This window comes from Jaculus jaculus, chromosome 7 (assembly GCF_020740685.1).
Source record: "Jaculus jaculus isolate mJacJac1 chromosome 7, mJacJac1.mat.Y.cur, whole genome shotgun sequence".
Lineage (NCBI taxonomy): Eukaryota > Metazoa > Chordata > Mammalia > Rodentia > Dipodidae > Jaculus > Jaculus jaculus.
Genome location: NC_059108.1, coordinates 130,999,678 through 131,013,535, shown reverse-complemented (window position 1 = coordinate 131,013,535; position 13,858 = coordinate 130,999,678). Strand labels below are relative to the sequence as shown.

The 13,858-nt window shown below is 44.3% G+C and overlaps 2 protein-coding genes across 3 annotated transcripts in view; both read right to left on the bottom strand.

Moving 5' to 3' along the window:
• Positions 1–13,858, bottom strand: part of Kcnk10 (potassium two pore domain channel subfamily K member 10) — a 149,256-nt gene that overhangs the window by 124,777 nt on the left and 10,621 nt on the right. The gene's annotated exons all lie outside the window — the stretch shown is intronic.
• LOC123462217 (tyrosine-protein phosphatase non-receptor type 2-like) lies at positions 3,559–5,168 on the bottom strand. Its single transcript, XM_045155097.1, is given in 2 exon segments — positions 3,559–5,099; positions 5,102–5,168. Coding segments are annotated over 2 exon segments (1,122 nt in total). The 3' UTR covers positions 3,559–4,044.

The window sequence follows — 13,858 nt, the reverse complement described above, 5'->3', positions numbered from 1 at the left end:
TCTCTGGAAGAAATTCCAATGGGCTATCCTCCCTTTGCTCTGCAACGGGAAAATCACATTCCAGACCCTGTTCTGGGTAACCCTTTGTTCTCCGCCTAAACATAATCACACTATTGTCCTTTTGATGAAGGCAAAATTGCACTCACAGAGCCCTGTCTGGCCCTTTTAAGGAGGTAAATATGGGATCAAAGCAAAGCTGGGCATGGCTGGTGCAGGCCTTTAATCCCAGCCCTTGGGAAGCTGAGGTAGGAGGAGCACCCTGAGTCCTTGCCTGCCTGAGCTACAGAGTGAGTTCCACATCAGCCTGGTATAAAGTGAGAATCTGTCTCAAATAAACAAACAAAGGGGCCAGAGAGATGGCTCAGTGGTTACAAGTGCTTGCTTACAAAGCCTGCGGGCCTGGGTTCAATTCCCCAGCACCCACATAAAGCTGAACACAAAAAGTGACATATATATCTGGCATTTGTTTGCAGTGGTAAGAGGCCCCTGGCATGCAAACACACACATTCACTTATGTATTTTAAAAACAAAGACAGGGGAAATGGCTCAACAGTTAAAATCACTTGTTTGCAAAGACTGATGGCCTGCATTTGATTCCCCAGTACCCACATAAAGCCAGATGCACAACATGGCACATGCATCTGGAGTCCTGGAGTTCATATGTAGCTGCAAGAAGTCCTGGCATGCCTATTCATTCTCTCTCTTTACAAGTACATACATAAACAAATAAATAAATAATAAGCAGATGAAACCTGTCATGTAAGTACCCTGACTTTGGGTAATGAAATAGGAGTTATCTTTTTTTTTTGCATTTCAAGGCAGAGACTCACTCTAGCCCAGACTGACCTAGAATTCACTATGTAGCCTCAGGGTGGCCTTAAACTTAAGGCAATCCTCCTACCTCTGCCTTCCAAGAGCTGAAGTTAAAAGTGTGCATTAACCACACCCAACAGAACATATCTGTTTCATGGACAAAAATGAGTCACTCACGTGACTCTTCACACAATGCAGTGGGCCAGATGCCTGGGACATATTATCCTTGTTCACGTCAAGAGCAATCATGCCCATACTCAGCTCCGCCTCCTTGCCTCTGAGGCATGAAAGCCCACAATGAAATTATATGTCTACCTATCCTTGGGGATATTTAAAGAAATAAAAGAAAATAACGATAACCCAGACTGCCTCTGTGCTTTCACAGTGAACAGTACTCTGTACGTCACCTCACTCACCTCATCATATATTAAAGTAGCGCCCAGGCCAGCAGGGAGTCGAACAAGGAAACGAGGGGAAAATTAACCTGAATGAAAAAAGGCAAACAGACACAAGAAGGAGACCATGCTAGGTGTCTGTCATGGCCTCGAGAGTTTATTCTTACATGTAGGTTTATATAGGGATGTAGGGGGAAGGGGACGTGGTCAGGGCAAGGAATTTTAGGGGGAAGGGGACGTGGCCAGGGCAAGGACTTGTCAGGAAACCTAGAGGGGATGTAATTAGGTGTTCATCTAATCTTGCCCAACTGGCTTAACATCCTGACTACACCAGGCTTCACATCCTGACCATAAACTGGCCTTTTGCAAAAGATAAGATTCTGTAAGCAGTCTGCTGACCGGTTCCAGAAGTACATAACAGGAGTCAGTTTATGAGCAGGCCCAGGCAAAATGGACAGGCTTTTGCTCTATGGCTCCCGACATCTCCTCCCTTCTTTTATACAAAAGAGGGGCAGGCCCGCTATTCAGCGGTGGGCTGCAATGCCTTTTTTCTTCATCAGCATGGGGCAGTATTTAGCCAGGTATACGATCTCATTGTTTCTGGTAGTTGAATATTAGGTGAGGAAGTAGAAACTTAACTTGCTATATGGCAGTCTTTGTTTGTGGTAGTTGAGTATTTGGTGAGGAAGTAGAAACTAACTTGCTATATGGCGGTTTCTGTTAACATGGCCGAGGTTTGGTTCATAGCTCCCAACAAAGCAGCGCTTTGCTGAACCTCCATCCTCTACCATGACACCACCATCCCCCTCACTCCACAGCTTGCAGATGGCACTGCTCTACTCCTTGTAACTGAAGAGAAATGATTGGCTCCACCATGCTGGTCAGCCCCTAGCCATCAGCACTAAAGATTTGTACCTGTGTTCACTCCTCTAAGGGATCCCACAAGCCAACATCTGTGTCATAGCGATTCACTGACTCATTATTTCTCACCCAGATTTCTTCAATTATTTTTGTTTTTTTTTTTTTTTCTTGTAAGAAGTCTTTATGTTCTTGTTTAAATAGACTATCTTCAACTTGAGGGCATCACAATGCAAGTGAGCAACGATAAAGCAATAATACAGGGAAGGAGAAACTGAAACCAGTAATAATCTAAAGCATCAGGTTGTTAGATGTCTAAGCACAGGTTTAACGCAGAGACATGAAAGCAATATCCTTCGAACTTCTCTCCATTTCAATGTCACAGGTCACAGGCTTGCAGTACACACATCTTATTTTATATGTAGTACCACCTCCATCTTGGTTTTGTACTTTCAGTCGAGGTGAACATGCTCCAGAAGACTGCTCAATCAATTTTTTTTTCAAGGTGGGGTCTTGCTTTAGCCTTGCTCAATCAACCTATTAGCAATTACATTTTATCATTTACTTCAAGTTTGAAATCAAACATGGAATTGAATGTTGGGACCTGAGGAAAGTCAGCATTCAGACCAGCAGTTAAATTTATTGGACTATATGTTTTAAAGACTCATTAAGAAGCTAAAGGGACAGGATAAGGTTTGCCATCATCATACTATTTATTGAAATTAGAAAGAATTTGAAAAATTTTTACTTTGAAACTTAGTCTAGCTGAAATCATGGATAATGAAAACACTATTTTACTTACTAATCATGACTTACATTGAAATTTTCATTAAAAAAAGAAACAATGAGTCATGCATGGGCTTTATAGAAACCTGTTTCTTAACAATTTCTACCCTACAGTAGGAAGTAAGGGCTCATGAAGCCCAGGCTATAATAAAATTCACCAATGTAGCCAAGGCTTGACCTAATCCTCACTTCCAAGTGCTGGGAAATAAGTGTTCATCATTATGCCCAGTTAAGAAAACAACTTCATATTCTTGGTTTACTCTTTTCTTTCTTTCTTCTTTTTTTTTAATGACAGGGGCCTAATACGTAGCCTGGGCTCTACCTCTACCTAGGGCTTGGGTTACAGGTGTGAGCCATCACCACCTGAAGAAACAATTTCTTTACAAAGTACTAACCAACTGTTACTTTACTACCCCAGTAAGGAGAATTTTCCTTTAAAGACACATTTAGAATTTTTTTTAATGTAAACGGTAAAACACACACACACAAAGAAAATGTGTAGTATAAATAGCTTATTCACAGCATTACTGCTTATATCAAAGGTCTCTTTAAGAAAAGGTAAGTATATCCACTATACAATTGAATCAATATACAATTTATTTTCTATGGTAACAGATTTTCAAATTGCGCTTTTAAAAAGTACATTTAACTACAAAAGATTAAATATGTACTTATAAAATATATTTACCCTGAAACAGTTACGCATAGTGTTGACAACTGTATCAACAGTACATTATACATTACACATATTATTTAAAGGTCATTTTTTCCATTAATAGCATAGATAAAAACCACAATATTTATTGCTTATGTTAAGTGCAGGTTAAAATCCAGACAGCCTCCAAAAACCAAGTCTGTGATAATGGATTTCTTAATATTGGTCAAGTGAAACATTATGCTTGAAACATATGAATACAGTTGCCAAAATTAGCAATTTTTAAACAAACATGTCTGTCTTATTTTGGAGCCGAGTACAGTTTGGGTCTCAGAGGAACCTGCAGTGAAGAGTGGGGCTTGTGACTGCAAATATCCCTTATCCGCTTGGTGTCTATTCTACCCGTCATTTGGGGGTATGGGGTGTTTGCTGCTAAGAGACAAACCCTTGAGGTTAATGCAGCACTGTCAGCTATAGTGCAGAAACTTGCTGGGTAAAACTCTTTCTTTATATGACAGTTTCCTGAAAAAACAGTGTTCAGCCAACCAAAGCGCCAACCACAATGACTGACACAAACCCCATCTTAGTGAGAATAGGTTGCCAATATAACCACCTTTTTCTTTTTCGTTCAGTTTCATTTAGCCTCTGTTTCATCTGCTGCACCTTCTGAGCTGTAGAAGCCTTTCTGTCCTCTCGAATACGTTTCCATAGAAGACTCTCACTGTTCTCCTCCACAGCGTCTTGTATCTTAGAGGAAAGCCCTGTGCACCGATCACCCGTCAGCTTCTCTTCTTCTGCACCTATTCTATTTCCATTGTACTTTTCAGTCATTATTTTGTTCGAGGGATCAAAAGCAGGAGATATATCTTCTTTAGAAAGTTCTCGCCACCGTTTCTGGATACTTGCATCTCCCTTTATGTACTTTGCTCCTTCTATGATGGCCATGTAAGAGAATCTGAGTTGATCTGGTGTCTGAATAAGTCCCATTCGATATTTTCTCATGTTCAACAACACTTGTTTAATGTTAATATCATCTCCTTTTTCCATCAGCACAAGACAGGTGTCTACCAGAGAGAAGGTGCCAGAGTGTCCAATGCCGGCACTGCAGTGGATCGCTGCAGGACCGTGGTCAGGGTTCAAGGAGCCAGATTCTCTCACTTTAAACAAGAAATTGAGAAATGAAGCTGGTGATTCAGGGACTCCAAAATCTGGCCAGGTCGTATAATGAAAGTGTGATATTGTCCTGCTCTCCCCACTATTGATATTTTCTAATTGTAGTAGATGTACTGTATAATATGATTTCACATCTTCAGATAAGAGCTTCACATTGAATCCTGTTTCTTTAAACAGCATCTCTCGATCATCTGTTGGCCAGTATTGTGCACATTTAACTGATTCTTTCTCCACAGTTCGGTTTAACATGACAACTGCTTTGGTCTTTTGCTGCCACACCATGAGCCAGAAGTGGCAGCATGTATTAGGAAGTGGACCCTGTGTTAAGACGTAACTCCTTTGTGCCTCTTCAATGTCAACTAAGCTGGCATTAATATAGTCATTTTCCATATTCTGAAGTTTAACACGACTGTGATCATCAGATATAACGGCTGCCAGCGACACTGAGCGTCCAGTTCCTCGAACTCCCGCTCGATGGTGGATGACATGGCGGCGGGAGAGGGCGAGCGCGAGCGGAAGCGACGACCGCGGAGAGGCTCGGGCCCCCCCTATTTTTGTGTTTTTTCTTTAGGCAAGCCCAACAGACTGACCTTTTTAAACTTTTTTTTTTTTTGAGATCTACAGACAGACAAAGAGAGAAAGAGGCAGAGAGAGGAAAAAAAGAGAGAGAGAGAGAGAGAGAGAATGGGTATGCCAGGGCCTCCAGCCACTGCAAATGAACTCCAGATGCATGCGCCACCTGGTGCATCTGGCTCCCGTGGGCCCTGGGGAACGAGCCTTGAACTGAGGTCCTTAGGCTTCACAGGCAAGTGCTTAACTGCTAAGCCATCTCTCCAGCCCCAGACTGGCCTTTTTTTTACTGTGAGAGAGAGAGTGAGTGTGTGAGAGAGGGAGAACTGGTGCACCAGCGCCTCCAGCCACTGCAGTAAACTCCAGAGGCATGGGCCCCCTTGTGCTCATGTGCAACCTTGTGTGCTTGCGTCACTGTGCATCTGGCTTATGTGGGACCTGGAGAGTTGAACATGTGTTCTTAGGCTTCACAGGCAAGCACCTTAGCAGGTAAGCCATCTCTCCAGCCCCTCTGCAGTTTCTTCCTGAGTGTTCAACTGGAGCAATCCCTCCTCTGGTTCAGACTGTGTAAACCCACCTCACTGTTTCCTGCAAGGGCATCTTGTTATCTGCAATAATCTTCCAAGGATCAAAACTGCATATAGAAATAGTCCATGCTCAAGCTAGTACCTTAGGGGCCACAGAACCTTCCTTCCTACCCACATCTACCCACAAAACTGAAGAGTTTTTTTTTTTTCATACAAGTGCCTCAGTTGTCCTCTTTGGTGACATTGTTGATGCCCTGTTTTGAACAGTCCATCTATAACTGTCTTTTGCACAACTCTTCTTTGAAGTACATCTGACACGCTACTGCTCTTGGAAAGCTTTTCCGGGGTCCCAGAGCTGGTTGTGAATCCCTTTTCCCTTAAAACTTGAGCATAAACCCATCACATCTCTTCTGAGGTCCTGGTTCCACTCTACCTCTTACTCCATCCTTTGGCTGCTGGTTTACCACTCCATAAACCACAACAATCTCCTCCATATTCCCCAAAGCATCATGCAGCAACAAAAAAACGTGTGCCAAAGCAAACTGAACTTGAAAAGCTCCTACCCAGCCCCAGTTCCAGACTGCAAGCTCACTCTGTTCCTCAGCTGGCAAAGCCAATGTCAGATGGCATAGTTAAGAACTACCTTGGCCTGGGGGATATGGCTTAGTGGTTAAGGCACTTGCCTAAGAAGCCTAAGGCCCCAGGTTCAATTCCCCAGGACCCACATAAGCCAGCTGCACAAGGTGGTGCATGCATCTGGAACTCGTTTGCAGTGGCTGGAGCCCTGGCATGCCTTTTGTCTCTATCTGCCTCTTTCTCTCTCTTCCTCTCTCTCTCACATAAATAAATAAATAAATAAGTAAATAAATAAATAAGGGCTGAAGAGATGGCTTAGCAGTTAAGCACTTGCCTGTGAAGCCTGAGGACCCCGGTTCAAGGCTCGATTCCCCAGGACCCACAATAGCCAGATCTACAAGGGGGTGCACGCATCTGGAGTTCGTTTGCAGTGGCTAGAGGCCCTGGTGTGCCCATTCTCTCTCTCTGCCTCTTTCTCTCTCTGTCTATTACTCTCAAATAAATAAAAATAAACAAAAATTTTTAATTTAATTAATTAATTTTTAAAAAAATAATTTTAAAAAGAACTACCTACTTTTCCACCAAACCATATGCGGTCTTTGCCATAGGTAATGGGAGTTTAAAACCACCTGTTTCTTCCATGTCTTATTCTAATGCACCATGCACCACACACAATTACATTAGTGGTTTTTACCTGTGAGTTCCATGTACCCATATGTAAGTTTTTTCACCCCAATTAGACCATGTATTCATAGAAGGTAAAGACTATGTCCTTAATGTTGTGTGATGCCTCCACCAGCCAAGGGCAGTGTCCAGCATACCATAAGCGACATATGTCTCATCATAGCATGAGCCAACATCCAACACGTCCAAAAAACATCTAGCACTGTGTGATCTACCATGTCAAACATGGTTTCAGATGCACATACCCACAGTACCATCCAAGTGATGGTTTGACTGGCTCTTCTCTCTCTCTCTCTCTCTCTCTCTCTCACACACACACACACACACACACACACACACACACACACACACAACTTCAGTCCATCACAAGACTGCATCTCTAGGGTATCATAAAAATTAAATCACTAAATATGGATTTAGCCCTATTGGTATTTTTTAAACTATATCTCACTCTATAGCTCAGGAAGGCTTCAAACTCCAGGTTCTCCTACCTTAGTCTCCCAAGTATGGAGATGACAGGCCTGTGTCACCATGTATGCCTTTATCCCTGACACTTTCAAAAATCTCAACTATACTTTCCAATGAACTAGGTAGTGTCCAAAAATCAAAATATTCTTGCCTGAAAATGGACTAAGCAGCTACCGGGTTCCTTAACTCTCAGGCCTGCAGACTGCTATTGTTGGACTGGCTGTAAACTAATCCAATAAATTCCCTTTTAAGTACAATTCATTCTACCAGTTCTGTTCCTCTAGAGAGCCCTAATACAGTGCTCTTGTGGCACCCAACTCACTCATCTGTGGTGGGGGGCGCCCCCTGCAGAAGCCAATGTGGAACACCAAGTGTCCTGCTTACCACTCTTCTGCCCATCCTAACTTGATTCACTTCCTGATCCTGGAGTTTGCTGGGACTTTGGTTTTGGATTTAGTTGGTTTGTTCTTGTATGTTCCAGTGATTCTGTCCCCTGCAGTACTGGAGTTATAGGCATGCATTGCCATGCCCAGCTGTTTAACATAGGTTCTGGAGATTTGAACTCAGGTGGGCTCAGGCCCTCATGCTTGCCCAAGAAGCACACTTAACTTCAAAATCATCTCTTCAGCCCATTTACCATATTTTTAAAAATTTTTTAAATCTATTCTATATTATCTCTTCTCAATATCCTACCGTTTTTGTTTTTCCTTTTATGGTTTTTCAAGGTAGGGTCTCTCTCACTCTAGCTCAAGCTGACCTGGAATTTACTCTGAAGTCTCGGGGTTGCCTTGAACTCACAGCGATCCCCCTACCTCTTCCTCCCAAGTGCTAGGATTAAAGGCATGCACCACCATGCCTGGCTCCTACCAGTTAGTTTAATCCTTAGGAATATTTTACTTTTTATTTATTTATTTTCAAGGAGAGAGAGTGAATATGAGTGCAGCAGGGACTCTTGCCACTGCAAACAAATTCCAGATGCATGCACCACTTTGTGCATCTAGCTTTACATGAACAGTGGGAAATCCAACTTGGGCCAGCAGATGTTGCAAGAAAGTGCCTTTAATACTGAGCCATCTCCCAAGCCCCTAATGGTTATTTTAATGTGAACAAATACAGACCAGTGGTTACAAGTACACTTTGGATTCAGTCACATCTAAATTGGACTCACAACTTACTATTTACTGGCTCCAGGGTCTTGGGAAAATTCATTTACTTGCTGTTTTAGTTACTGTCTCATTGCTGTGATAAAACATCTGACAACAAGCAGCTTCAGGAAGGCAAAGGTCTATTCTCACTCTCAGTTTTGAGGGTCTACATTACACCCTGACAAGGAAGCCATACCAGATAAATAGGAGGCTACTTTGTCACATTGTATCCACACTAAGAAAGCAGAGAACAAACAGGAAGTTGAACCCAGCTAGAAAACCTCAAGGTCCACCCTCAATGACACAAGGCTCCACCTTCTAAAAGTTTCACAGCCTTCCCAAGCAGCCCCACCAGCGGAGGACTAAGTGTCCAAAACATGAGCATATGGAAGACATTTTATGTTCAAATCACAACACTCAAATAGAAAACAGTCTCTGAAAATCACACTGCCCAGAGAGAAGACCCCAGGGTTCCCATACAAGTCGACTAGGTAGCTGAGTCAAAATGTCCCTCAAAGGCTGGAGGAGGGATGGGTTAGTGGTTAAGGTGCTAGCTGGCAAAGCCAAAGGACCCAGGTTCGATTCCCCATGACCCACATAAGCCATATGTACACAGTGACCCATGCATCTGGAGTTCTCTAGAGGCCTTGGTGTACTTATTCCCATTCTCTCTCTCTCCCCTCCCTCTTTTTTTTTCTCAAACAAATAAATAAATAATACTTCTTTAAAAATGTCTCTCAAGCTCCTGGACATACCCCTTTAAATCACAGCTGCTCTCACCTTGGTCAGAGAATCTGTTTTATCTTACAGATGGCAGAAAATACTAGGAAAATCCAAGATCCATCAGTACAAGAAAAGACAGCTGAAGCTCACTATGAGATTTGCCACCTGTCCCACATTAACCGGGCTCCAGAAGAAAGTACCGAGGAAGCAGCGACAAGCATTGCTACCAATGCCCGACATCCACATCCAGGAAAACAGCAACACAGAGGTGCAGAGGCTACACAGAGGTCAACACTACCCAGAAGGCACCCGCCACGGCTCGGGGACTGCTGTGGAAGAGGGGCCGGGGAGACTGTAAGGGCCACAAGGAGTGTAGATGCAACCTGAGGCACAGCCCCCCCCCCACCACACTCAGAGACAGAGGCCCTAGTGAACCTACCCCACAGTGAATACCATAACCCTACTGAGAAGTAGGCCCCACAGGGAAATGGGAAGTGGGGGAGGGGACATATTACAACCTATGTTAAAAAAATATTAATTGGGCTGGAGAAATGGCTAAGTGGTTAAGTGCTTGCCTGTGAAGCCTAAGGACCCCGGTTCAAGGCTTGATTCCCCAGGACCCACATTAGCCAGATGCACAAGGGGGCGCACGCATCTGAAGTTCCTTTACAGTGGTTGGAGGCCCTGGTGTGCCCATTCCTTTCTCTCTCCTCTCTGTCTCTCTCCCCCTCTTTCTCTCTCTGTCTGTCACTCTCAAATAAATAAAAATAAACAATTTTTTTTTTTAAAATTAATTAATAAAAAAAATCCAGAAGAAAACAGTCATTGAAAGTCCCCTGCATCAGACACCATGAATGATCCCCCTGAAATCTCGGTGTTCTCAGGTGCAACACGGCCATGATCATCTTCCCTGGTAAGAGAGATCTGTGTCAGGATTGAATATGATAATGTGTGTAAAATGTCTGGCATGGTTCCCAGTCCACAGTAACAATATCCATTACACTAGCTGTCAAGGTCATCATCATCATCATCAGCATCATCATCCTAGTGCTTTTATCATGACCATTATCTTCAGTCTTTAACACTGCTGGTCACATCCCTCTCAAAATTCTCTCCTCCCTTGACATCACAGAGATCTTATTTCAGTGATTCTGTTTAGTAATTTTATTAGTTTCAGTTCATTAAATTACTAAGTAGAAATGTTTTCAGGGAGGCTCACTGCCGAGACTGATAATAGTGCTGATGGGAGGTGCCTGGTTGGAGTGGGTGGTTAGAGAAAGCTCCTCAGAAGACACAACATTTGGATGAGATTTCAGAGGAAAGGAGGGGCCTGGCCACAAAAAGACCGGGTAGAATGCAAGGAGGAATCACAGGTGCTGCAAAGGTCCTCTGATAGATCAGAGTTTGGTTTCTTCAAGGAACAGGAAGAAGTCCACAGGGAGCTGGTAGGTGGCTCTGGACTGTGGTAGAAGAAATTTAACAAAGAAGCCAGACCAGGATAATACACTAAAACACTTTCTATGGTGCAAACCTTCGAGTCTCCTCCTGATCTCTGCCGCTGCCCCTTGCTTGTATGACACCTGGTTAGCGTGGCCATAGACACAAACACCCCTGAACAAACAGCTTTCTGTTCTACATTTGTATTTCCTTATCACTGGCCAACTGCTCAGAAATTTTCTGTGTGCATCCCAAAATTATGTAACCTTAGAAACTTGTAACCCCATCACGTATGGTTATCAGTTCATGGGGGCCAGGGGCGGAATATGGTGATTTGATTCAGGTGTCCCCCATAAACTTGGGTGCTCTGAAGGCTAGATCCCCAGCTGATGTTGATTTGGGAATTAACACCTCCTGGAGGCACTGTATTGTTGGGGACGGGCTTATGGGTGTTATAGCCAGTTTCCATTTGCCAGTGTTTGGCACATTCTCCTGTTGCTGTTGTCCATCTCATGTTGGCCAGGAGGTGATTCCACCCTCTTCTCATGCCCATCATTTTCCCTGCCATAGTGGAGCTTCCCCTCGAGTCTGTAAGCCAAAATAAACCTTTTTTCCCAACAAAAAAAAAAAAGAAAGAAAAAGAAACTTGTAACTCACCAACAGTATAAAGAACTCAAGATGATGTCAGGCAGCCTGCGGTACTGTCTGTAAAACCTCTGAGCCACCAGCCAGGCCCCACCTGCCTAAAACCCTCCCAAAGCAGTCCCATCAGCTGGGGGGAAGAAAGCTTTCAAAACAGGAGCCTTTGGAGAACATTCCGGGTACAAGCCAAAATAGGGAAGAATTATTTATTTTGGCTCACACTTTCAGAGGCTTTCATCGCAGTGCTTGGCTCCACCCACTTAAGGCAGGACTTCATGGCAGCCTGAGGAGCTTGGGACAGAGACAGGTCTTTGCCTCATGCCAGACAGATGTGTTAATCCATATCTCGATCCATACGTTTATCATGGCACATTAAAATTACAACCAGACACTTGACTCGGGGCGGCAGCTTGTGGCTTCTCTGGGAGCACAACCTCGGGGCTTCCTTCCTCCTGTATGCGTCTGGGGCCCAGCCCTGTTTCTGTAGGCACTCACTGAGTATTTATAGAATAACCAGGTAGATGAATGTTAGAAGTTGGTGAATAAAGGATAGTAGACGTTCTCGTAGCCATGGGAAACAGAGGTATGGGCCGCAGTGGGCAAGGATAGGGGTTCTCAAATCTTACCCCCTGTGGCAGTCTGCTCTGCCTGTCTTTACAAGGGAAGCTTAATGCGGAGCTTGCTGGCTGGCAAGCAGGCGTTCGCGCTGCTGCAGGCGCGCGTTCTCACCCTGCCAGGGAAAGGGACCCGCGTGTCACAGCCTCTCATTAATCCAAGCTTGGGTACTGAGGCCACAAGGACAGCGTGAGCAGGGAGGGGGCCTTATTATAATCGGTGGGGGGGGGGGAAATGTCTCAATGTTACAATACCTCCAGACACCAAGGACAAAGTGCCAGCAGGTGAGAGGACGCCGGCTCGTTTCACTAGGCTCATTATGCTGGACTGACAGCCACAGGCTTTCAAGAGCCATTCGAAAATACCCAGGACTATGAATGCACCGCAGCTTTTGGTTTATTGATTTGCTTACTCCAGACACATAAATTACCACAGAATGAAGAGCGCAGTGATGAAGCCAGGGGAAAGGTTCTTTCAATTACCAGAAATTGAAACTTCCACAGCCATGACTTTAAGTTACACCTCCCATTTGCACAAGAGATTGAGAACTTGTTCTTACAAACGAAAGACATCATGAGAACGTTTTTCTGCCTAAATGTTTTTAAACGGCTACGAGTCCTGAAAGAACGTGCAAACAACCCCAGGTGAGTCCAGCACCCAGCACCACGCTGGCCATAATAGCCACCCACCATTAACATTTGCTAAATCGTCACTCAACTTATAAGTAGTTTAAATCACCTTTGAGGTACAAGTTTTATTATTTCATCCTCTTACTTCGCACTGCTCCCGGCTATCCCATCAGTCTCAGGAAATAAACACCCCTCCATTCTATAATCTCCTGTGCCAACAAAGCCCACACATCACCCTCCTCCTCACCCTCACACCTCACCCTCCAGCCAACACCAAACTCTGCACCTCCCGACCAAAGACCGGAGCTCATAATATTACGCCTCTACGGCTTTCCCTCTGCTTTGGCAACAGATCTAAAAATCTCAAAATCAAAGCCAGTCTACAAGTACAGTAGTATTATCAGAAATGTGGATAACAGAGCCGGGAGCCACCACTGTCAGGTGGAACTGTGATCAGAGCCAGCATATGTACACTCCATGCCCTCTGACCAGCTTTTCACAGTAAAAATGCAAATGTTGAGGAAATTTTGTGCATATGGCTTGGCATAGGTCATAAAAAATTTTCAACCAGGAGTTGAAAATGGTGCGTGCTTCCAGGGCCTGGGGAGATGGCTCAGCGGATAATGCATTTGTTCAGGTCCCCAGAATCTACATAATGCCAGGCGGTGTGGCAGCCAGCCTGTAGCCCAAGCAGAGAGGAAGGTGGGAAATCTCTGGGACAAACTGGCTAGCTAGACTAGCCAAATCCATGAGCCCTGAATTCAAATGAGTGACCCTGCCTCCGCGTGCTTGAGGAAGACACCCAACATCAACCTCTGGCCTCCACATGTATGAACGCGCACACATATGAACACATGCACAGACACCACACACAAGAAAGAAAGAGAGAGAGAGAGAGAGAGAGAGAGAGAGAGAGAGAGAGAGAAAGAAAGAAAGAAAGAAAGAAAGAAAGAAAGAAAGAAAGAAAGAAAGAGAAAATAAGGAAAGAAGGAAGAGGGAGGGAGGGAGGAGGGAAGAAGGGGAAGGGAAAGGAAGGGAAGGGAAGGGAAGGGAAGGGAAGGGAAGGGAAGGGAAGGGAAGGGAAGGGAAGGGAAGGGAAGGGAAGGGAAGGGAAGGGAAGGGAAGGGAAGGGAAGGGAAGGGAAGGCTTGTAGTAAGTTAAA